The sequence below is a fragment of the Ciconia boyciana genome, chromosome 6, assembly GCF_034638445.1.
Source record: "Ciconia boyciana chromosome 6, ASM3463844v1, whole genome shotgun sequence".
Lineage (NCBI taxonomy): Eukaryota > Metazoa > Chordata > Aves > Ciconiiformes > Ciconiidae > Ciconia > Ciconia boyciana.
The window spans coordinates 56,256,315-56,281,622 of NC_132939.1; the positions used below are offsets into that span (position 1 = coordinate 56,256,315).

Below are 25,308 nucleotides of genomic sequence, written 5' to 3' on the forward strand. Positions count from 1 at the left end.
GGAAAGAGAATCAGAAGAGGAAAGAGTCAGAATCCATGCTGACCCTTCAAAGACATGGGTTCTTTTTCATAAAACTTTGCAATGATTATTAATTTTGCAAAACGTTCTTGTGCACTCAAAACAATTTAAGTATCACAGAATCTGTCAAAAAAAATTCAGTCATGGTTAAATAAACACAGGCTTTGTCAAAGCGTAGACAAAAAGCTTCTTTGGAGTCAGGAGAATCTCCATCGCACAACTGTGGGACACCTTAGCAGGTAAAATCAGAGTCTGACAGGTAAGTAGGAAAGTAGGTAAAATCATGAGGTATGTAATGGTATGTTATGAGGCAACCTGCAAGTGCAGGCTCTGGTGCTGGGTTGGCTGGCAGGGTCGGTTTTGGCCTGGGCATCAGACATACAAGATGGAGAACTACCGCGTTACCTTGTCCCCCGGACACCCGGCAGCCTGTGGCTTGCCCTGTTTCCCAGACAGGGGTTATCGCCAGACGGCATCAGCCTGACAAAGGCCTCTCCAAACTTATTTTGGCTTAAAACACCGAGATTTCGTACAGCTACCGTGTAAAAGGCTTCAGCTCTTGGCCCATCGCGGGCGCGGTGCCTGCTGGGAAGTGTAGTCCGTGACCGCCGCGGGCAGCTGCCCGCGCGGTCACGGACTACACTTCCCAGCAGGCATCGCGCCCGAGGCGGGGCGAGGGCAGGCGGCCGTGGCGCGGCGGCCCAATGGGCGCGGGCGATGGTGGGAGGTGAGCACCGGGGCGGGCGGGCTGCCTCAGGGTCCTTCGCAGTGCGGGAATTTCGGACGGGGCGGAAGGAGCGGCTGCTGGGCCTGGGCACGGAGGAGGTATTGGATGCCGGCGTCTGCTTTTGGCGTGTAGGTTTCTTCTTTAGGAGGCGATTTTTGGGGCGCTGTTTCGCCTCCCCTTCGGTCTGCCATGCATCCCCGGCCCTTCTGGCGCGTTGCGGCCGGGTTTTCCCGCTTCTCTCGCTAAGGAGGCTGGTGGTACCGCCGGGGCCCGCTCGGGCCCTGTTCCTCCCTCTCGTCTGCTACTGGGGGTAGGGAAGGCACCTTCCCTGCTGCCTCCGTCCCAGCCCGTGGCGCCGGAGGCATCTTCCTGGGCCGGCAGGGAGGGAGAGAATGGGGGCAAGTGGGTAAGAATTCCCTCAGTTTCACCCCTGGGGGTCTGCTGCACCCCCCTTCCCCTGCCTTCATGGGCTGTTCGCTCTAAAGCTGCCTTTTGGTGGCAGCGGCCTAAGTTGCTTTCCTTCGTGGTGGTTTTTTTTGGGTTTTTTTAAGCACTAAAGCGAGGTGAAGGAGGTGGAGTAAAAGCTATACTTAGTGGCACTTTGAGGTTTGTCACCTTCAGGAACATCTCCGTGTGGCTAACAACCAAAATATCACCTTGGTTGTGAGGCATTCCTCAGTTTTGCTTTAAAGTAAACGTAATTTTGTTTTTTTAAATACAAACCTACAAATCGCAAATAAAAATTTGCAATTTTAGGATCAGGACAGGCCTGTTGTCCAAGAACTGGGCTAAGCTGGTTTCTGTCTGTCAGTGGTTGTGGTTTTTCTTCCTTTTCTATTTCTCACCATTTGCCTTCCTTGTTTAAGACTTATGCACTTGCAGGCAGGGTGAACCCTGTTTTCTTTGGTTTTCAATTTGTGCTTAAGGCTTTTATTAATTCATAGGGAATCCATGGGCCCTTTTTATCATTAGCAAAAATATAGAAGCTGTTGTAAAACTTCCTGTAGCTATTACTGTGTGGAAAGACTTGTGCCTTCCTCTGTAGGAATAAGCTGTCCACTTAATTCTTGGGGATAATCCTCAAATGAGGTAGGATTCCTAATGAATTTCAGAGCTGTTAATTTTTATACAGTGTGTCAAACTATCAAAAAGCCTTTAAGTGTCTCACATGCGTAGGTACTTGTTGGTTTGGTGGTGATGTGATCTGGAGTGACAGATGATTTGGCACCTTATAAAGCTTACTGTGTTCTTTATTGCAATAGCTGAATGATGCTCATGATTTTCAGGAGAACCTTAAATTCTGTTCAAAAGAAGAAAATGTATTCTTGAGAAAGCAATTTAAAATTAGTTAGCAACACAGTGATTCCTCTTGTAAATAACTTTCCTATCTGTGAACAAGCTGCATGCTGAAATTTTAAAAAGTCATTTCAATGTTTTTAAAAAAAAAAAAAAGTGTTCAGTTTGCTCAGTATGGTGCTATTGTGATGAAATGCTTCTGTAAGAAACCAGTCTGACTTGCCACAAAGCAGAAATACTTCCTTCAAGATATATTTGATTTATATTAATTTCAGAGTTTTATTGAGAATGCATGCTAATAAAAATTGAGAAGTGTCTATTCATATTTATTTTAAGAGTTCATGTATCACTAGAGCAGCAACCATTGCAGACAATGTTTGTAAAGATAAGACCACTAATAGCACTATTGATGCAAAATTGTCTGCATATCTCAGGTACAGTGTATTCAGTTTCTTACAAGATATTTTATTAGGGAGAAGCAGGAGAAATAGCCTTTTTATCACTAAGAGGCTTTTGGAGAGAGTTTAGACAAATAGACATCTGTTATTAATACTTGTTAGTAGCAGAATCTTTGTTTTGAGCATATTGTAGCCACATAAAATGCTGCTGTTTACAATCATGCACCTTGAAAATTGTTCTTGTCAGATACCTTAGCTAAGTAGGGTCAGGTCTGTTTGATACTTGAATGATAGTATAGTACTTGACATCTATGCCACTCTGTTTCCAAGGACTTCAGTGTGGTTGCAGGCACTAATGAATTAAGCTTCACAGTACCTGTGGGATAGAAAATATTTCCATTTACTGATGGGGAGAGGTAATTGAGATGCAGGAAAGTTAAAGGTGACTTTTTTTTGTGTGTATGAATTTTTAAAGGTGATTTTAGGGAGAAGTAGATGACTTTATTCCAGTTGTGCAATGTACAGTAGGCAGCTCTACATTGTTTGCTGGTTCATAAGTTTCCTGACAAACCCCTCGTTTGCTGTATCGTGAGTTGAAAAGCACATAGAATGATAGAATTTGCACTAAAATGTCATTATCTTTTTTCATTATTTTTGTCTCTTTTTTTTTTTTTTCCCCCAGTTCTGTATTTTCATGTAGAAAATTTTTGCCGTCTCCAGGTGTTTTTGGTTTCAATCAATAGAAGATCTTTGAATGGATTTATCCAAATAAATGTGAAAGCATGTGCAGCCATTGCTTAAATATTTCCATGGATAACAGCTTTTTTGCAAAAGAGTGAGTGCTTAGTATTGTGCATGCTGCCCATTGAAAGCGATCAGTGTTTGGCACCTATGGCCTACTGATAGTTTGACCAACTTGTAAGTAGGCACAGTGCCATCTTAACAGATGGCTATGAATATAGACAGCCAAGAAACCATGTATGTGTATCTAGTGCATTTGTTAAGGGCAGGGTTCCCAGCTGGGGATGTTCAAACTTATGTCCATTTTGAATTTTTGCTTTTATGGATAAAGGGAAGTTGTCATTAGTTTTGTTTTTGTTTTTTTGTTTTAACTAAATACCTTCAGGCATACAATTATTGACCACATGAAACAAAAAAAGTAAAAAAAAAAAAAAAAGAGGGAAACACTAGCTCCTTCTTTAATGCTCTTGAGGAGCTATTTTAAGTAAACTTAATTCCCTTTTAAGTGAGGCTACTATCAAGAGACTCACTGTGAATGTCAAAAATGTGAAGCGTATCAAGTTTTATTTCACTGGCCTGCTAGCTTTATTGAGAAAGAGGCTACAAATTTTTCTTTTACTGGACAGCAGTCTGTCCAGCATTCAAGCACCGAAGTGCATCTGTCCAAGTCTCGCTGGAATTATTTGTAGTAACTCAGAGGTCAAGGGATGCAGTCCTTCAAGCCCTCTTCATGTCTCTTATATTGTTCTTAGCTTGAGGACAGTATGCTCATTTTGTATATGTTTTTGTACCCTTTAAATGACAGTGAGTGTGATCTTGTCCCACATCTGAGTCATTAGGCAACACTGCTGATTTTTGCACTTTCTTTTTCTCCTTATCTGAGTCAGTCTTGGGGCTCCAGACTTCTGGTTTATTTTGCCATTACCACTTCTAATGGTTTCAGTCTGTCCTTTGTTTTAATCCTTTTCCTGATCTGGGTGTCCTGAGAAGCTGCTTAAAGGTCTGCTGTGATCTTTTTGGCCTGCTCTTGTGAGTGATACCAACACATAGCCATTCCTGCCACTCTCTGTTCCTTCTGGCACTTTGACGCCATTACATTGTCATTAGTATGGTCTTAGCTGAGCTAGCTAGAATTGCATTTGGTGCTTGGAAGTCTCATTTTTTTCCTGTAGAAAATCTGGAGGAAGAACCTTCCTCTAGGACAGTACAGTATGTATCACCTTGAAGATTTAAAAAAAAAAAAAGAGGTGTAAAGAAAGGAGTTTCTTGAAGACAGGGTAGTGATAAAGCTGTGGGTAAAGTTACTCTTAAATTTTAAGTGTAAAATGTCAAAACTCTATCTTGATTATAGGGAAGAATGTTACTGTATAGAAGTAAGTGGAAATATGGGAAAGTAATGCAGAACTAAAACATCCTGTTTTGTGATAACGAGGAAGCTTGTGCAGTGTAGGTACTGATGAATACCAGTCTCTTCCTGTGATGTGGGTATTTCATAATCCTGTTTTGTTGAAGTTACTCGTTTAACCACAGTAGGTGTTCAGATGTGGTTCTATGACACAGAGATACTTCTCAGATTAATAAGGACCCTGAAAAAACGGAACTTTTCTTTGGCATGGAATCATACACCTTCTCTTCTGCATTTATTCCTATGTTGAATGACTGTGGTGTCTGCAGACTGCTTGGTGCCAGAGTCCAATACTCTCTGACCGGGTTCTTTTAGATCTTCCACGTATGGAGGATGTAATATTTAATATCAAATTTACTTATTTGAAGACAGTTGATGGTATATGGGATTTCTGATTTAGGAGAGTGATACAAAATATACTGAAAACAATACAAATGTAAATTACATTTGGCAAAATACAGCAATTGCAAGAGACAGTTCAGTCACAATACCAGTGTGATTCCCATTGCAGTTCTCTATAATATGCTCACTGTCACAATGCTGGCGTCCCTAGCCACCGGGAACGAATACCTGAGTTGAAGCCAGCTCAAGCCCATTGCCCTCTTTGTAATTCTTTTTAGTACTTTATTTTTTAACTCATGTTGGGTTGAGCCTTGTATTCACTCCCCCCCACGCTGGTCTGGCTAACTCGGGGAGACTTTTACACCACTATTTGATCCACTCAACAATTTTGAGCTCCACTCAACTGTTGTTTAGCTGTTTACCTAAAACAAAGGCCACCCTCCGGTCCCCTTTGTGTTATCACCGGAGCTCCTTGGGCACATCACTGCTGTCCATCTCCATGGAGTGTTCCATCCATCGTCAGGCTTTATTCAGTCACATTCCACCTGTACCGGTTTGGTCAATTACAGCTGCAGACTTGAGTATTAGTGGACAGAATGACATTTTCAGGAAACTTGACGGTTATTCTTGCATTTCATAAGTAGATAAATGGGTATGGGCTGCTCTTTTCAGACAGTAGTTGGGTGACAGACATTATTTGGGCAAGAAAATTTCCTGAAGATACTACCCAGTCAGAAAAGAGGCTTGTAGAGGGGGGAGCACTTTTGGAACAGCTGTCATAGAAAACCACATAACTATTTGGGAAATTAAAAAAAGTTCTAAAGGAACGTTAGAACTAAAAGAGGAAAACTGATGTTAAGTAACTTCATTTGGCTTAGGGTTATTGTATTGAGTAGCTAGACTAATTGAAAAAGATATTTTGCTATCCAGAAGCTTCCTGAATTGTGTATTAATATTCCTTCCTGCTTCTCCAAGCAAAATAAAATAATAATAATAAAATACCACCAGTCAGAACAGTATCTTTTAGAAAATAACTGCAGCTCTGTTTGTATGCATTTTATCTTCATAAGGAAGAGGGAAAGATCAGTTCTTTGTAAAACAAATCATGAAGGCCTTTCATGTAAAGAGACCTAGTGCACTCTTTGCCATATTGTGGCTGCGTATTCAGTAAGTTCTTTTACTGAATCAAAATCTGGCTCTGCTAAAAACTCAAAACATTTATTTGCTCAAAATGAGGCCTGTTCTGCAGAAAGATGCACTTGTTTGGTTCCAGTGGGCCATTATGTTATTTATGGAAATATTGCTTATCTGACACCTGAGGTTGGGAGAAGGCAATGGTAATACTTTTACATTTATGATCTCAAAATAGGTAGTTATGTACTAGTTTGTTGATGATCTACTAAATGCTGCCCTATAAACAATAAGCACACTCTCATTTTTGTTACTTGCAGTTATATAGGAGAAAAAATAATTAACTGTTTGAATGGCTTAGGTTTTTTGGTATTTTTTACAGCTAAGAGGAATTCCTCATATTATTACTGAGGACTTGGACTGTATGACACTTGTTCAATAAGCAAGTTTCACTCCAGGAAAACTGATGAACTTTATTGCATTAATTTACTTTTTTCTAAGTTTAGACTTATGATTGGTTGTAAATGATTGAGTACGATAGATTCTGAGATTTTTCTAGCATGTATTATACAAGGTCTTCTAATAGATTTCTCTTGTGAAGATTTTTTCTGTCAAATTTTTTTGTGATGTCTGGAAAAATTAGTTGTTTTTCATTTAGAATTCATGCCAATGAAACTACTTACTGTATTTCTTTTAAAGTATCTTTGTAGTAACAAATTAAAACTTAAACAATCCATACTTTTTCATGCTTCTAACAGATTTCTACGTAAAATAAGTCTGGTCAGCATGTAACCTATGCTGTTTTTTTTCTTTTTCCTTCCCTTCCCTCATCTCCCTCCAGGGAAAATGCCATATAATAAGAAGACTGCTGGAAAAAGAGCCCCTGCAAAAAGGAAACTTGCTGAAGTGTTTGCTCTCGGGGAGGTTCTAGCAGATACATCAAGAAAAGAATGGAAATTAGGTGTCCCTATAGGGCAAGGTGGCTTTGGACGCCTGTACCTTGGTAAGTGTAGTTATCTTTGATAATGCTTTAAAATGGAGAGTGAGATGTTTATCCTTATTCAAAGCAATGAAAAAATGATGCTAAATTAGAAACACAGAGAGTCCTCAAGTGATTGATTTTTTTTTTTTACTAGAACCTTAGCTTTGTTCATGGTGTTGGAAAAAAAAAAGAAAAGTGTGGACAAGTGGTCATTGTAAGCACTATGGTTGCATGAGATTCTGGTGGTAGTTCATTCATTCTTTTAAACTAAAATCTTTATTACTTTTTAGCAGTGAAAGGATAGTTTAGTATTTACTTAAATTTGATTTTTGGTCTGGCTGAAAGAAGGAATTTTTGCGTAAGTGTCCTTATATCACAAATTCTGAACTGAAACTGTCTAAGTGTATTCTGTGTAGGCTACTGATCAGCCAGTATTTCGGCTGGTTTTGACTTTGTTGCTGCTTTTGACTTTCTCATTGCCTTGTGAACTTCTGACGTAAGTTATATACTTTTTTATGTAACCAGTGCTCAAAACAAATTGAAATCTTGGACTTTACAGTTTAAAGCTTCAGCACAGATCTTGTTTTGCAATGTGGTTTATTGAATTCAAGGAAAACTTCTTTTAGTGGGTAGTGTTCCATACTTAGTATCTCTGCTATTTGAATAGATAAGAGAGGTCTTGAGGATACCTCAGGGAATTAAAAAAACTTGATCACCCCTAGTCATTTTCCAAACAATTTTGAAGGGATGAAAGTTAATGTGATCATAATAATAAGGTTTTCCTTTGCTATACATTTATGGTCTTCCTCCTCTTGGTGAAAAAGTTGCACTGAATTCATACTGAGTTGAAAAAAAAAAAATTAATAACCTGTCGTGCTTTCAAAATGAACAAACTGCAGCATAAGTGGATTAAGAAGAAAAACAGGACCAGTGGGTGGCTTCTTGACAAAGAAATTCTCTACTCTTTACTCAGCCTTGCTCAATGAGCTACTAAATTTACTGAGACTGGAGTTCCCGCTCACTCTGAATAACAAAAAAGAACTCCTTTATTTAGTAAACTCTCTGTTCTCCTCAAACAGAAGGGAGGATGCAAGACCATATCCATATAGAGTAGTCTTGCCATATAGAGTAGTTCTCTTACCCATAAAGTCTAAGGTACTGTTACATGTTCACATCAGTACTTAATTGCTTTGTCATTTGTTTGGCCATGCTGCATAGCAAATAAGTGTATGTTTTATGACAGTTTCCTCTCCTACTACTAATAAATACTTCCTTTTTAACAGCTGATGTTAATTCTTCAAAGTCAGTTGGCAGTGATGCACCTTATGTTGCAAAAGTGGTAAGAGAGCATTTGAATCTTTACTTCACAACTTGAAAATGTTTGTCCTAGAATAGCATGTGTAATTTAAAACATCTTCTGAGTGAAAATACAATTGCATAGTGCTGTTTAAAATTAAAGTAAGTGTGGTGATCTAGAGGAATGCTGCTGAGAATTGGGACTCCTATGTATGAGGGTGGATAATGGAACATCAGCAGAGTTGAAAAAGGTTCGTGAAATGGATCAGATTCTGTTTCATTTGTTGCTTCCTGTAAACAGCCCAAATATCACAAAATGAATGAAATCTGCCTAGCTTTTGGAGAATTTCTGTGATTCAGCACTGAGTCTGTGTGAACTGTTGCTCACCACTGGATGTTGGTAAGCTGACAGATGGCTTGGGAGTAGAAACAGTAAAACTTTGATTCCCGAGGTCCCCAAAGATATGAAGTCTTTTAAACGTTTTGTCGTAAAACACATACGTATTCTAATTTCTATTGAATTAAAATGGCATTGACAGATAGTTTTTTTTAACCTAATGATTAGAGACAAGAAGCAGCATTGCTGATAGCTCACTTTTAGCCCATTGTAGCAAATCAGCAAATTCTTTTTATTAGTTTAAATTTTCTTATGTTTTAAATTTTAAAATAAAAAAGATTTATTTAACTTGATTGGCTATAATGTTCTCTTCCTAAGGTATAAAGTATTTTTTCTTAAATTTTGCTGGATTATTTTGTATAGATCCTACTATTATATATGATTCCCTGGTAAAGTCTTAGGAAAAAAACTGGGAATATGGGAATAGCCATAGCAGATCCAGTCTGTTCATTATATTGGTGGTACTTTTCGTCCTGTGGCAAAAGCAAATACCAGAGAACTGTACAAGAACTTAACAGTGTAAAAAATTAGTTCTTCAGTACAGTTCAGAACTGCAATGTTTTAATCTTTTATTTATTAAACTATATGGCGATACTGAAACACTTTACCGCAATAGCTGGCCACTTATGTAAATATGTTAATACTTTTAACATTTGTTACTGAAACTAAAAGATCAGGTTAATTTAGAATAAAATACGTTTTAGTTAGTATGTGCCTTTAATCTTGATATTTATATCTGCTGACTACAGGGAAATTCTATAGTACTGGTTTTGATACTGTTCAGACACCCCAAGATAGTGTTGGTGATGACCCTTTTTCCGAAATGTTGTCACTTGCTGAAAAAAGCACTGCTTACGATGCAAATGTCAAACTACCACACTTTCAACATCAGCGTACTGCTGCTGCCTTAGGTGTTTGCGGGCAGGAATTCCACACAGACCAGGAGCCCCAGCCTGCAGCTGTTGCATGGTGGCAACCTGCTTCTGCATGCCCAACCTGTGCCATTGAGGGCAGGGGGTGGGTGTCCATTATGCAGGAGCTATGGCCTGTTTTAGAGGCAGGTAACAGACATTCAAGTTATTAGCAATGGCTTGCGTACGGGAGGGATTGGCTCCTAATTACTGGCTCAAGTTTGGACTGTTCAGGAAGCAGAGTGCCATTTAACTTTCATGGGAGAATCCAGTTTGACTTGCTTGGAAAATCATCAGATAGGCATTATTTTATGCTGTGCGTAATTGCTGTCCTCCTCTTTCCCTGAGCCTGAAACCTGTCCATCTGCTTCTCTTCTCCTCTGCTTTGGGCTCTGAATATAAGAAGAGTTGACATAACTTTTGGGTGCTTTTATGCGAGCTTCACTTTGTTGCAGCAATTTGTAAACACCCCCATTGCTAATCTCCCAGATGACTCCTCACTTTTAATTTCTCTTTTATAATTTTGTCTTTATGGCAATAAAGAGTAGCCCCAGTCTTTGTGCTGCCCTCACAAATGACCCATAACATATTATGCCTCTACAGTCGGAGGCATGTAGTAACACAACCTCGGATAAGGGCCTATTTTCTGATGCCTGGGTGATTTCTAGTTGATCCATCAGCTGAAGCAAAGTGGTTAACAGCTTTGAACAATTACTACTGTTTAACAAAATATGTGCTTCTATAGTAATGTTCTTCAAATTAAGCTATTAAAGCGGGATGGAAATTGACTTAGTCTTTGACATACCCTCATAGGATTGATGTCTGAGCAGTACAAAATGAATCACAATTTTTATTAAAAAAAGAAATGCTTTTTAACATGTGGACCTTTCAGATGTCATTGTTCAGGAGTAGATGCAGAGTTTAATAACACTTCGTTAAATTGCTGATTGAAAGATCGGAATTCTTAAAATACTACTTGAAGAAATTTGTTGGGTTCTAACACATACTCCATAATATCTTTCATTATGATATCTTTTCTAATTAGACTTTAATTTCAGTTTTGCAAATCATGTGTTTAGAATGACCCTGGGCATAAAGTTGTAGAGATTTGTGTTTGAAGTCTTTCTGGTTTTAGCGTAGCATAAGATGCTAGTATGGCAAATATTGGACATCATTACATGAGCCTTTTTAACACAGCGTATGCATTTATTTATCTGTATGTAGAATTAATGGTATTATGGGGAAACAGCTTCATAGTCAACATGAAGATCTGTTTTATGGTTAAATCATTTATCCATCCCCTCAAGTATGAAAAGCATTTGAGCATTTCAGCACTTGCTCTGACTAAGAAAGATATATCTTTTTCAGCACTGAGACATAATTTTTTGTGGAATAATTTATTTAAAGATAAATATTTTAAGAATTAACACCTACAGTTTTTCACTGCATTTTAGTAAGAAAATAACATTCTTCAAACCTATGTAAATTGAATCAAAATAATATGTATAATTTATGTTCTAATTAAGTTAGAGTATTAATGGATTATGCTACACAGAAACAAGTGAATAGGTCAAGTAACGTTTGTTCGAGATAACTGCAGTATAAGAATTCAGCTATTTAATCCTTCTTGCCTGTGTGTATAATCTCTATATCGCTAATTTGTTGTCCATAGTGGATAAATAACTGAAAGTAAATATGCTTGTACCAAAGTTTACGTGCATTGATCAGGTGGTCTAGCTGTTTGGTGGGGTTGGTTTTTTTTCTGGTTCATGGCTTAAGTCTGAATGTTGGTCCCACAAGGAGGGGCCATAAAACTGTCGTCTTGGCTCCATTGTTTATCAGGGTAATGCTGCTGGAGCAAGTGAGGTGGAGATAGGCGGTAGCTTTATAATCAAGTGTCCAGGCCTAGGAGTGGTGCTTAAGCTGGTATCTGCTCTCATTCTGACTAGTCTTCCTACTCTGAGCCAGTACATCCGAAGCATGCTAAAGCCCACGTTCATCGGTGTGTTTGATCTCTTTATGTTGCTTCGTTAATGTTGGACAGCAGTAAACCTCTATTAGCTGAGTGGTACAGTCTGGCCTTTAGCAGTTTTCTGGATCACTACATCTGCATTTAAAAGTTACAATTAGAACCATTTAAGATTGATGTTACATATCTTGGAACTTTTGCTAATATGTGATTGTATTCTTTCTGGGTTTCTTTGCCAGTAATCACATACTTCTTTTTGGTTAGATTTTAAGTGTAGGATATTCCAGAACAGGTATTTTCACTGAGATAGAATGAATTTGGTCATATATGAGTAACTAGACTAGAATAAATTGCTTAAGCTTATCTCAAAATCAATAACTTAAAAATAGCAAGATCACTTTTTTCTTTTCTGCGCTAAGTTCTGGAAATGTAGAGTCAAGGTACTTGCCCATTTACAATTCTTGCAGTATTTCAAAACTTTGGTGTTTTCAAACCAGTTTCTGTCTTGCACTTTACTTGTAATACGTGGTTACCATAGATTTGTCCCTAGAAAATGGAGCTGAAATGCCTTCTGTTATCTTAAATACAAGGTAGACTCTGAAGTCAAAATAGGCATAGTTCTTATAATTTACTTTAAGAGAAATTGTGAAATCCTCTGTAATTTTTACCTTGATCAACTAATGTATGAAGGGAACAAAATACCTTATGTTCAGCAAGAATTTAACTTTTGTTAAGATTTTTCTGTCAAGTCATTTCAGGTGTTATTTTAGGCTCAGTAATGGCTATTGCAACTGATGCAATCCAGCTTTAATCTGGAAAATCTGAGATAATGAATGTTGTTTAATGTTCTCTGCTAAACTTTTGCTGCCAATTATTGGTGGTAATTCTATACATTTCAGTTAATTTGTTATTCTTTAATCTTTTGTTATGGGAAAGGATTCTTTGATACCCTTAATGTTAAGCAATTTATAATAAAAATAACTTTCTAGGCCAACCTTCTTTTATAAAAGGAACATACTCTATTGAATTTATCGGCACTGGGTAGAGCATTTGAGGGAGAGTATGCTTTTATAGGGTGAATGTTACATTTTGTGAGCTTTTAATAATTATTAGGCACTAACACAGCAGTTTTTAACTAATTTTAAATTGTCTTAAAGGAACCCAGCCAGAATGGACCTCTTTTTACTGAGTTAAAGTTCTACATGCGAGCTGCTAAGCCAGATGAAAGTAAGCAGACTATTAAAATGTTTTTAATGAACTACAAGCATTTAGGAAAATAGAGCCTACAGGAATAAGGTCGAACTTTAAGAGAATCTTTTTAGGTAATTTCAAAATTATTTTTAAATTATTGAAATCTAATTCAGACATATAGTAAAATTAGTTTTTTTTGGTAGGATGTTCTTTATAGTCGTGTTGATGGTATTGTCTAAATCGAAACTTTAGTTGCATCTCTGTCCCTACAATGGATGCATCATTAACTTTTTGGTATATTTTGCATACAAGAAATAAGCAGCTCACATGTATGCAGAAACTGTAAGTGATGCGAGTACTCCCTTTTTATGTACATCTCTACTGATGCGAATTCATGAACTTGTCTTTATTTGTATTTTCAGTTCAGAAGTGGACTAAGTCCCATAAACTGAAATATTTAGGTGTACCAAGATATTGGGGTTCTGGCTTGCATGAAAAAAATGGAAACAGGTGAATATATATTTGTTGGCATATACTGGGGTTTATTTTGTCCACAACCACTATCCCTTTTAACCTAATTTACTTTATAAGATTTATTTTCCACTATCTTCATGTTGTTCATTTCTGCTACAAAGTTTCATGTTCCTAACAGGGTGTGTTTAAGGAATAGATGAATAGATAAATTTTTATCTGTACTCTGTGTGTTACTTGTATTTGTGTCTATTACATTCTTACTGATTTAGTTTTCATTTGTCTTGAACATTGCTGTAATACAGTGATGCTGTATATATGTGGTTTAGAAACTTTTCATATTTGAATTAAAATAAAGTTGACTTCTAATGTACAAGTCCTTGAATAATATGACTACCTTTAAAGTTTTTCTTCTGGTGTGGTGTGCACTTAGAGTATTTTTACTCACACATATAAATCTATTTTATTTTCACTAAGGATAGGGGTTTTTGACTTAATTTGTGAGCTAGAATAATTGCTAGTCTCGTGTTAAATTTGTCTTAAGTCTAGGGATAATTTTTAGTATTGTTCCATGTCATGAAGGGTTTTTTAACTGGTCTTGAATGGTATGCCTGTTTATGTAACAGTCCTTGTTTCCTAGTGGGCTTTCTCTATACAGCTGTGCTGGAAGAAGTTTTAGTAGTTCTCTGGCAGCTTATAGTAGGTCAGGCTTCTTTGTGTGAACCACTACATAGGGTAGTTGGTATGTATGCCCTAGTATGTCAGACATATCATAGTTTCGGTAGGTCCTCAACTTTAAAACTAATCTAATGTAAAGACAACATTAATTTTGAGAGGCAAAAGTAAATATAACAAAATTTATTATTTTTTTTCCCAAATAAACTTTTCTTTGCATTCAGTGTTTAATGCATGAGATTCTTTAATATAGCTACTATGAGCTTTTAAAGTAATAGAACCAGTTTGGCTACAACAATGAATATCAAAACACCTTTGGCAAGTGAGAGATTTTTGTTTTTAAAAGAGGTTAAAAAGTTGTAATAGATTTCAACAAACTAACTTTTTAAAGTAACCATGTTAAGTCACTTAGTCATTTATAAAGTAAAAAATTTATTTCTGTAAGTAATTGATGCTTGGTTTTACCTATAGTGAATTACAATACTGATATTTTCCTCTGTGGGTACTTGTTATTGTATTGCATAGCTAGCTAGGAATAAAGAACAGTTCTTTTGATAGATGAACTTTTAACTAGCTGATGTAAAAAAGTTAAGAATTGATGTACAACATTAAAAAAAAGTCAAGTATTTCCCATATATTTGTTTCCTATGTACCTTTAGTTTATCTTTTGAGAGAGATGTTTTCAATGAGTAATTTGTACAATTAACACATAGATAAAATACTTTGTGAAGTACAATTCAGTAACTTTGCTGTTTTTTTTTTTCCTTGAATTTAGTTATCGATTTATGATAATGGACCGATTTGGTAGAGATCTTCAGAAGATGTATGAAGAGAATGCAAAGCGATTTTCCCATAAAACTGTACTACAATTAGGCCTGAGAATAGTAAGTTTAAAAAATATATTTTTAAAATCTGGCTTCCCCATGTAAGTCCTTCGGTTAAATCACACTTTTGTGCTGAGTACAGGTCCTCTGCTGGGTGGAGCTGGGTACTGCATTTATATGACTGTATTTTGTTTTGTTAGCTTGATATTCTGGAATACGTCCATGAGCATGAATATGTGCATGGAGACATCAAGGCCTCAAACCTTCTTGTGAGTTACAAGAACCCTAATCAGGTATTTCTGGTGCATTTTATTCCTCATGTTTTAAACCTTCTATTTGACAACACATGAAGTGCTTTGAACCTGTGAAATCTAGCAGAAGCTCATTTTTAAGAATGTATATGGTAACATTATTTCTGCTTGACATTTATATCTAGTTAATATTCTACAATTCTTCTTATGCATTTTGCTAGACAGTTATCAAATTGACTATTTGCCCTAAATAATATTCTAGAGAAATTCTCAAGATTAAAAAAAAATTGACTCAGAAATAGGTATTTGCAGGTGGAAGCTTAAAATTATATATCACACTGGTAAATTATGTTTGCCTGTCTGCATTGTTACCTCATTCCTTTGTTCAAGAAATCCATCAGATAAGTGTTCTGTTACTTGGAAAAATTGGTCTTTAAAGTGTTGATTGTTCCACTTGATTTACGGAAGTCTTTCATTTTTCTGCATTTTTAACTCTCTTTACTATTCAAACAATGCATACTAGAGTTTCAGAATTATGTATGTCTTCTTGCCCAGATGTTTTAGTTCATGAAATAAGTAAAATCTCATTTCTCTTAAAGTAACTGTGGTGTTAGTGAGAAGTAATAGTATGTAGTAGTGTTCAAATGGGACAGCTGACTTTAAAGAGGGTAGGATAGTAAGTGTATTTATCACTCTATGAACATTATGTCTTTTTTTTTTTCTCCTTACTGGTAATAACAGACTATTTTACTGTACTTGTCCTCTGAATCAGCAAGAAATGATTTCCAGATCAGACTGCTATATGGAAAACAACAAAACCTGTCTGACTCATTGTTTTCAAATCATATGTAGTAATCTCATTAAAGCACTGAGAAAGGATCATTTAAAGTCAAAAAACTCACCATTTTTAATACTTTTTAAGAAGTTTTTTTGTATTTATAGTTCTTTAATCTTAGAATTCTTTGTGGAAATTACTAGGTGTATTTGGTGGATTATGGACTTGCTTACCGATACTGTCCTGAAGGAGTTCACAAAGTGTATAAAGAAGATCCTAAAAGGTGTCATGATGGAACTATTGAATATACCAGTATTGATGCACACAAGGGTGTGGGTAAGCATGTAAAGCTTTGTTCTCGGCAATAGGCATTTGTGCATCCTTTTTGTAAACACAAAAGACTTTATTTGCTGCACTGAGTTTTATAAACAACCAGGTTTCTGAATCTATACAAATATTTTTTTCTTCTCTATGGACTATGGTGGCATTTTTATTTTTTTCCATTTACTAGCTTTTACTTTGGTATTAATTTACTGTATTTTTAATGTAACTTTCTTAACAGCCTTCATAAATTAAGGGAATCCATTTCAGATGTTTACAGTATTGCTTTTTATTAACTAAGTAGAAATGGAATAGTTCTTATGAGATCTTGATAGAAAAACAGGCCCTGTTTTCAGGAGATAAATAGTTTGTTATCACCGTGAACATTGTTCCTTAATATTTGGCAAAGATGCACAATATTCTTTATCTTGCTTATGGCTTAATATTTGGAAGATTTTTTTTTTTAATGGAACTTCATTTAATTGTGAAATATTATTTCATAATTATTCCTACAGTCACTGACTATCAAAAGGCAAGAAGTGAGGAAAGGTTGAACATGAAAAGGACAGGTCTATGTCTGATTAAACATTGAGGATTTATAGTGAACACAAATTTTATTTTCTTCATTCTTAAATTTTGTTTTACTAACCTAAAAGTGTCTCCTGCAAAAATATCAGTTGTTGAAAAGTATTATTTACGTCAGGATGAACTGTTGCACCTATGCTTGAAACTGAACGTGAACAAAGATGACTTGATTTGCCCATTTGTACTTGTAGTGTAGGCAGTGGTCAATGTACATGTGGGTGCTTTTGGTGGTGGTGTTTTGGTGGTTTTGTTTTGTTTTGGGTTGTGTGTTTGGTGTGTTGTGTGTTTTTTTTTTTTTTTTATTCCCCAAGGCTCAGGGCTTACTGATCTGATCTATTATTGTCCTCTGTTCAGTTTTCAGGCCACATAAAATATCAGCATCGTGGAATATTTTTTCCAGGAGCTGGCGTTTTAGCACTATTACCTTTTTATAGAAGAAGGGAAGTAAAAACTGTTTTGAACAGAAAGTCAATCACTTCACTAACTTGCTCTATTTTTTCCACAATCGGAGTACTTAAAAAGCTTCCCCAGATTGGGATAACTGCAGTGTGTCATGTCCTTGACTAGAATAAAGAGATTGATAAAGGACTTGAAAAGGAAGTTATCCTTCCAGATGTAGAAACAATATTTTTTCCTTCCATGCTTTCACGCTAAAATAAAGAAATAATTAACGGATACAGTAGTGTTACATTGTTAGCATTGGCTTTCTAGTGTCTTAACATATTTACAAATTTTAACTGTTGTTAAACTGTGTGCTTTATTAATTGCTTTTATGGTTCTTTTTTTATGTTTGTTTATATATTTAGCGCCATCAAGACGTGGTGATCTGGAGATCTTGGGTTACTGCATGATTCATTGGCTTAGTGGCCATCTACCGTGGGAGGATAATTTGAAAGATCCAAATTTTGTCAGAGACTCAAAAATCAGGTGAGAAACTACTTGTTTTCTTTCTCTTTTGAAATCAAAAATAGGAATGAAAACGTCTTAATGTAGAAATGCTTTGTACTTTCAGTATGTTGCCTTTTGGTGAGTAGGCTATTGTTTTGTATACCCCCCGGTTTCCCTTCATTGTGTCTCATGTATTCTTGGCTTGTAATTAAACTTGTACTGTTCTACTCTTCTTTTGTGTGAGTGAGATGCTTGTTTATCCACCACAGTACTGTTGCTTTAGAGTACTACCATGGTTAAGCCAAAAAGCACTCTTATCAGTATGCAGGTAACCATTAGTCCTGCTTTACAGAAAGAGAACTGAAGCACAGAATATGAGTAGCCTTTATAGCACCATGCTCTGAAGTCAGTGGCAGAGGTGAGAGCTAAAGGTGGATCTTAAATGTCTTTGAGCATCATTCCAGCTAGAGGGCTACTAATGTGGGATTTAAAAAAAAATTTTTTTTGTCCCTCTCCCTCACTGTTACATTACTTTGTCTTCTCCCCACCCCCACTCAACCCTCTCTTGTCAGATATTTAACATGAAGAAAGCTGTCCCAGCACAGCATTTTCTGTCTCATTAACAAGTATTTATCTGGCTTTCTCATCTCTATTTTTAACACTTTGGCTTCCATCAATGTTAGCGAAGCTCCCCCATGGCTTCCCCCCAGTTATTATTTTGGCAAGGGATCTGCTCTAAATAATATCAGCTAGAGAAAGAGACCTCTAGCAGGAAGAGGCGAGAGCATTGGTATGTGAGGGTTTAAAATGGACTAGTTCTCTTCCTTCAGTCTTCTACTTGCTTGCTTTTATAGGAATCAAAAACTGTTGTACAAAAGCTTACCATGTTTCAGGTAGCCTGTCTGGCATTTGTCAGGTTCTCAAATGTACTGCGCTCCTAAAAATGGCTGTACTAAGTCATACCAAAGGTTTGTCTAGTAGTTTCCTGTCTCTGACAGTGGCCCAAGCTAGGTACTTAGGAAGTCTATCAGAACAGGGCAAGATTCAAACTTTGAAAGAAACAATAGTTTTGAATAACTTTGTTTTTCAGATGTAGAGATGATATTTCAGTTTTGATGGACAAATGCTTTCCTGGGAAAAATAAACCAGGTAAGAGGAGCTATTTTAAATTAAAATACTTCGGTTTGTACCATATGGTAAGCATTCTCTAATAGTTTGTTTTAATGTCCTTTTTCCTTAAAAAAAAAATAAATCCATCAGTCTGGGTGCCATCACCAAATTGTAGACGACTTTAGACAATGGGTAGAGGCTCTGAAATTCCTATTTACATGGAGTACGTTGAGTATGTACAAGGGAAGGCTGTGCTATTCTGTATTCAAATAAAACCAGATCAATTCAGTTGCTGCAAAAGGTGAGGAGTTGTCAGACTATCAGCAGCTTTTTTCCTGAGAGGTGTGTCTCAGGCCTTGTACTCTAATCTGTTGCTTCTTTAAGTCCTCCTTGTTTACTTAAGTTTGTACCTATTTTTCTTCTTACTTCTATCAGCAACAACAAAGTGGCATGAATTAGATTATTGATTAGTAGAAGTTTAGACGCTTCCTTCTGGCTGCAGTTACATGAACTGCAGACACTGCTGCTTCTGACTAAAGACAGTATTAAGTATTTGCAAACATGAAATGTATAAATTGATTTTTCACAACTGAATTTTAGAGATTCAAAATATAAAGTATTGCAAACTTGAAGTCTAGATTGTTTCTATTTGGCATTGGCAATTTGCTAAGTAGATTTTTTTTTTTTTAAACCTGACTCTATTTAGAAATACATTGTCTTGGGATCTTAAACTTAAATACTTAGTTATTTCCAGCTACTCCTGGTGATCAGAAGAGTTTTCTCTGTCAAGTGTGACTTGTCTGGTTTTTCAGTAGTCAAATGTTTCATGTATTTTTTAATATATGTTTCAGTCTTGAACTAAGGAAGTTCTGAGATAACACTGAGTTTCCTGTTCAACATTTTAAAATATAGACATAAGAAATATCATGTAAACAAGCATTCATTGGTAAAGATTGGCCTATTACATTTTTTACGACTGACTGTTTTCTTCATTGCAAAGAACGTGTAAAAAACAGTGATGCTGTCATCACTGGGTAATGAACCTTGGTATAATTTTTTCTAAAACGTGTTGTAGTAAAGTCATAATTATGAGTTTATAAATAACCATTTCAAAAAATAGCATAAGTAGTGCATGCATAATTTCTGACTCTTTTGTGGTAAAAGTGAATGATTAAAATGTTTTCAAAAAGAAATTAATTGGAGGTACCATTTCTTTAGATGAAATAGCCAAATATATGGAAAAGGTGAAGCTACTGAGCTACGAAGAGAAACCTGTTTATCAGCATTTCCGAGAAATACTTCTGCAAGGTCTTAAGGCCATTGGGCAAAAAGATGATGGAGTACTTGACTTTGGCTTGTCAGAGAATGGAGACTTGCAAACAAATCCCATGCAAAAGGTTTTTACTCTAAAAATTTGTCAGCTTTTAATGCATTTTTTTGACCTAAATAAGGGTTAAAGTGGTATTGGAAGTAGGTGTCATAACTGCATCCAGTAGGAAATAAGCAAATAGTGAAATGTTTGTTTGATTACGTCCTACTTTTACACATTATTTCTCTAATTTAAGCTCACAAATTGTTATTAAAACGTAATACAGAATGATGTTTATAGGTGTACTTTCATAATAGATAATATCTTGGATAACAGAATGTGTATGTATAGTTGTAATGACATTTGAACAGATGAACATTCAGTTAATTTACTTATTTTCCTTAAATTGGTAAAACTCCAGATGGGTCAAAATACAGACGTAAGGTAAAATAAGACTAGATTTTGTTTCATATTAGTTTCCTTTCTGTGAGTAGTTCAAAGTTTAATTTTAAGTATACATCTTTATGCCAAGTATTTGATTCTGGAATTCACATATTGAATTCACTGTGATATGTTATTTATGACTCTTAACTATAGTGGTAGGCTAGGGGTATTTTATTCCTTGTATTTAAGAAGCCTTAAACTCTAGATTCGGACTCCCATTTGAATACAGTGTAAATTTTTTTAAGCCTTAGGGAAATCATATGTTAAAATGGTTTATAATAACAATTAAAAAATCGACAAATAATGGAACAATAAATCGTAGAATCACAGAATGGTTCAGGTTAGAAGGCACCTTTAAAGGTCATATAGTCCAACCCTCCCTGTAATGAGCAGGGACATCTTCAACGAGGTCAGGTTGCTCAGAGCCCCGTCCAACCTGACCTTGAATGTTTCCAGGGATGGGGCATCTACCACCTCTCTGTGCAACCTGTTCCAGTGCTTCACCACCCTCATTGTAAAAAATTTCTTCCTTATATCTAGTCTGAATCTACCTTCTTTTACTTCAAAACCATTATACCTTGTCCTGTCGCAACAGGCCCATTATTATTGTCCCGTACTTCAAACTGCATTTATTACTTATTTCCATTTGTTAATAACAGGTGGACAGTTTATTGGTTCCATTAGCATGAACCAGGGAACTGAGAATTATAATACGGGATAATAGGACAAGAATTCAGCCTGCTTACTGACGTGATCAGCAGTGTGTTAAAGATGGGCAAAAAGCACAAAAGAAAAAAAGCTATAGGATTTTAAAGTCTTCTGAGGATATATGTCCCGCTTTTCGTACTTCTTTTTGCCCTGTAAATAGCACTGTGGCTACAATCGCACAGCCATGGTCTTCATACTAATATTTTCTGCCGAACTGAGTGTAAAGATCTGTCCAAGAGGACAGTTCATTAACATGCATTCTTCTGTTCCCCCTGTGGATCGACATGGCTTGAGACCTGTGTTTTGGGGGAGGGGGGGGGCGGAATGTTTCTAATGGTTGGCTGGTTTCTTTGCTGAGTAAGTTGGCCTGCTGCAGAGCCAACATCTGTGACCTTTAATGTCCTTGTCCAGCAGAGATGGCTGGTGCTCATTTCCAATGGAAAAAAACTTCAAAAACCTTATTTCTTTATCCAATATCAGTCAAGACCGTTCCCAAAGGGTGGGATAATACTGTTCCATAGGTTCTTACCTACTACTACTAGCATCAATTAGGAGTTAGCATTTACATTGGGCTTTGGTGGTTGGTTTGTTTGGGGGTTTTTTTTGTTTGTTTGGGGGTTTTTTTGTTTGTTTTTTGACTTTGTGGAACCATATGCATGGTCAGCTTGCTCAGTTGTCACAAATACGTTCAAGCACTTATATAAAACAATGAATGTTACTGGCCTGTTTGAATAAGCGTTTCTGGCTGTCTGCTTCCATGCTAGCTACTTCATGCCAGCTACTGCTAGAGTGTCCAGACAGAATAAGATTGTTTGCTTGAAATCAGGTTGACATAGCCTGCTTGCTTTTGACCAGACACCAGGACAGATGACTCTTTCTTCTCTGTTGGATTTTCTAGGCTTTGTAACAGCTGTAGTGTAGGCTAGGGTAGAAGAATGGATTGTGTCAGTCCTCCTTTGGGGCAATCTACCATAACACTTTCTTAAGACAGTGTTATTTGGTGTTCTGAAGTTATGCTAATTCATAGCTAGGAGACAATATTTCTAGTTTCTGTGTAAATAAATTCTTAGAATGTAGAATTCTCCTGTGCTTTCAGCTCATATAGCTAATTGAACCATGATGTGCATTATATGTTGCATATAAGCCTGGTTGTTCTGGAATCTCAGTCATTTTCCAGTATTGGTGTCTGGCTAAAACTCATAGATATCTGCTATATTAAAAGTTAACATTTTATTTTCTGTATCATGACTCAAGTTTCCCCAGATGTATAAGTAAATGAAACACAGTTCTGCTGGAGGCTGGTGGTTTTGGTTTTTTTTTTTTGCTTGTTTTGTTTGGTGTTTTTGTATAGTAAATGCATGTTGGTTTGTGTGATATTTTATAATAGTTCTAGTAAAACAAGAAGCTAGCAGTACCATGTGTTGAAGGAAGTATCTGGAGCTCTTGACTAAATTATTTAGGGCAAAGATCACATGTTACTTCTGTTTAGTGCTGAAGAGTTGCTGGGAAATATTGGGAGTAAACTAAACTGGAAAAATATGGATCTTAGTGATTTGTGGTTCCTCCTAATGTTCAGCTTCAGATGTGCAGGTCTTGCTTTTGTCAGATGAATGCTGCCTGATTTCTACTGCTACGTAATTCACCTGCATCAAGATTAAGAAACCACTTTTTATTAAATAAGCCTGCAAACAAGACAAATGTATTTTGCTTTTGTGTAGCATGTATTGGATATCTGTGTTTCTGATGAGTGTTTAAAATGTTTCTAGTACAATTGGGAGGAATGCATTATCTCTCATATAAAAGCAGTACAGCGCTGAAATAGTCCTCCTTAATTTTGGTCAGAATGAACAAAAGTGTCTGTGTTTATTCCTGCCTAATGCATCACAAATCTGCTGACATGCTAACCTTGGAGTCTTGGCTGGCGGTAATCAGGCCTGTGCACCGGCAGGAAAGATGTACCTAATGCACTCCATCAGTGCAGTTTGCATATGGAAGTTCTCACAGGGGAGCTGCCCTGTGCCAGCTGAGGGTTACCTGCCCACTGCAGTTATTGTATGTAATTATCGAACCAATCTGTTCAGCCCAGCAGGGTTTAGATGGTAATCATGAAGCAACACTTTGGAAAGGAAAGATGTAATGCACTCTCCCCTTCTCTCATGAGCTATGTGAAGTTGTAGCCACTTTTAAAGCCGTATTAGTAAAGCTCTAGTCTCACACAATTAAAAAAAAGATTTAAAAAGGGAAAGATAAACTCTTCCAGTGTTCATCAAAGTTATCATCTCTGATACAGATACAGGTCAACTCATCCTTTGCAAAAATCATGTGGCTTTAAAAAATAATCTTTCCATAACCACCTTAAGAATACTTTGCAATAGTAAGATTAATTGTAATACACAGATAATAACAGTTCCATCCATTTAGAGGTTTTAAGATAATGTTCCTTGAATAGAGTTCAGTTTTCCCAAGTACCTCTCTTTGGAACAGAACCCATAGTTGCTATTAGAAAAAAATAATAATGTACTGTCAGTGGGTGTTAGGTACTTTTAAGCTGTGCAAAGAAAGCCTTAAGAAGCAAGGATCCAGATAAACTTGAATTTGATGAGGTGTAATTGCTTTTAAAAAAGCAATTAACAACAACTTTGGGTAAAATGTTTTTCTGTGTTCTTTTAAGATTTTTTTTTTAGATTGCTCCTTTTGTAACAATTATCCAGTGTAAATAAAAAAACAGGTTTTGATAATAAAAACTTGTGTTTTCATACATTAAAATTTCAATTCCTAATGTGATCTGCAGATAGGGGAACTGAACTTCTAAAATGTCTATTGCCCAGTACTAGTATTCTTGCACTAATATATGAATAAATTTTCTCTACAACTGGAGACGTTTTATAATATACGAAGAGCTAATGCTTAAAATTGGGGAATACCTTGTGAGGATAAGATATTTTCTACTTTGTGTGGTCTTTTCTGCTCTTGAGTTCAGTTCCCACCCCCCTTTTTTTTCCCCCCAGAAAAAAAGAAAGGCGGCAGCTGCAACCAATGAGAACACTGAAGCAGAAGTGGAAGATATGGGAAGTCCAGAAAAAAAGAAACCTACTACTTCTAGTAAGTCAAAAGATTGTTCTCACAGTCACATGTACTGGTGTGGTAGGTTAACCCTTGCTAAGGGCCAGACTCCCACCCAGCCACTCGCTCCTCTCCTTAGTGGGACAGAAGGAGAAAATAGGATGAGAAAACTCATAGGCTGATACAAAGATGGGGAGATTGCTTACCACTTACTGTTGCGGGCAAAGCAGACTCCACACGGGGAAAATTAATGTATTGCCAATTAAAACAAATTTGGTTGGTGACAAAGGCAAACATTAAAACAACATCTTCCCTTCCCCTTCTCCCAAGCTCAACTTAACTTCCTCACTTTAGACTCCTCTACCTGACTCCCTGAGCGGTGCAGGGGGCATGGAGTGGAAGTGTGTTCTGTACATAGCATTTTTGCTCTGCTGCTCCTTCCTCCTCACATATTCCCCTGCTCTAGTGTGGGCTCTCTCTCTTGGGCTGCAGTCCTTCAGGGAAAAAAATGTGCTCCGGTTCCTTCAGGAAATATCCATCTGGTCCAGTGTGGGCTCTCCCACGAGTTGCAGGAGATATCTGCTCCATCCTGGGTCCTCCATGAGCTACGGGCAATATCGGCTCCAGTGCTGTGGAGTACCACCTCCTCCTCTGACGTTGGTGTTCCCTCTGCTGTTTTTCACTCTCTGCCCCGCACCACCACCCTCTGCCTGTCCAGTGTTTTTTGCCCTCTCAAATTTTTCAGAGGTGTCACAAACAAATTGGGCTCAACTTTGGCCTACAGTGGGGTTGTTTTTTTTTTTTGAGTTTGCTGGAATGGGCTGTGTCAGGCACAGGACAGCACCTAGCCTCTTCCCACAGAGGCCACCCCTGTAGCTGACCCCAGCTTACCAAAACCCTGCTGCATGGCCACATGTACCCAATACAACTGTTTACCTTTAGCAGTTCAAGTGCTTTTTGTCTTTCATAAAGTTTTTTAGATTAACAAAATTGAAATATTTGATTTCATATTTAATATTTAATTATTAAATATTAAGTTTAATATTTAACTTTAATATTGAATTATTTAATTTTACACAT

General features: G+C 36.8%; 1 protein-coding gene across 3 annotated transcripts in view; it reads left to right on the forward strand.

Moving 5' to 3' along the window:
* Positions 1–735: 735 nt before the first annotated feature.
* The window catches only part of VRK1 (VRK serine/threonine kinase 1), a 36,531-nt gene continuing 11,958 nt past the window's right edge, over positions 736–25,308 (forward strand). Inside the window, exons 1-12 of one of the 3 annotated variants that reach the window (XM_072865650.1) lie at positions 736–910; positions 6,900–7,061; positions 8,324–8,379; positions 12,771–12,840; positions 13,227–13,314; positions 14,726–14,834; positions 14,975–15,067; positions 16,004–16,136; positions 17,513–17,633; positions 18,685–18,743; positions 19,923–20,101; positions 24,174–24,267. In XM_072865650.1, the coding sequence (XP_072721751.1) occupies positions 736–910; positions 6,900–7,061; positions 8,324–8,379; positions 12,771–12,840; positions 13,227–13,314; positions 14,726–14,834; positions 14,975–15,067; positions 16,004–16,136; positions 17,513–17,633; positions 18,685–18,743; positions 19,923–20,101; positions 24,174–24,267 (1,339 nt within the window). The remainder of the gene's footprint in view (positions 911–6,899; positions 7,062–8,323; positions 8,380–12,770; positions 12,841–13,226; positions 13,315–14,725; positions 14,835–14,974; positions 15,068–16,003; positions 16,137–17,512; positions 17,634–18,684; positions 18,744–19,922; positions 20,102–24,173; positions 24,268–25,308) is intronic. The other 2 variants (XM_072865647.1, XM_072865648.1) reach the window with 2 other exon arrangements.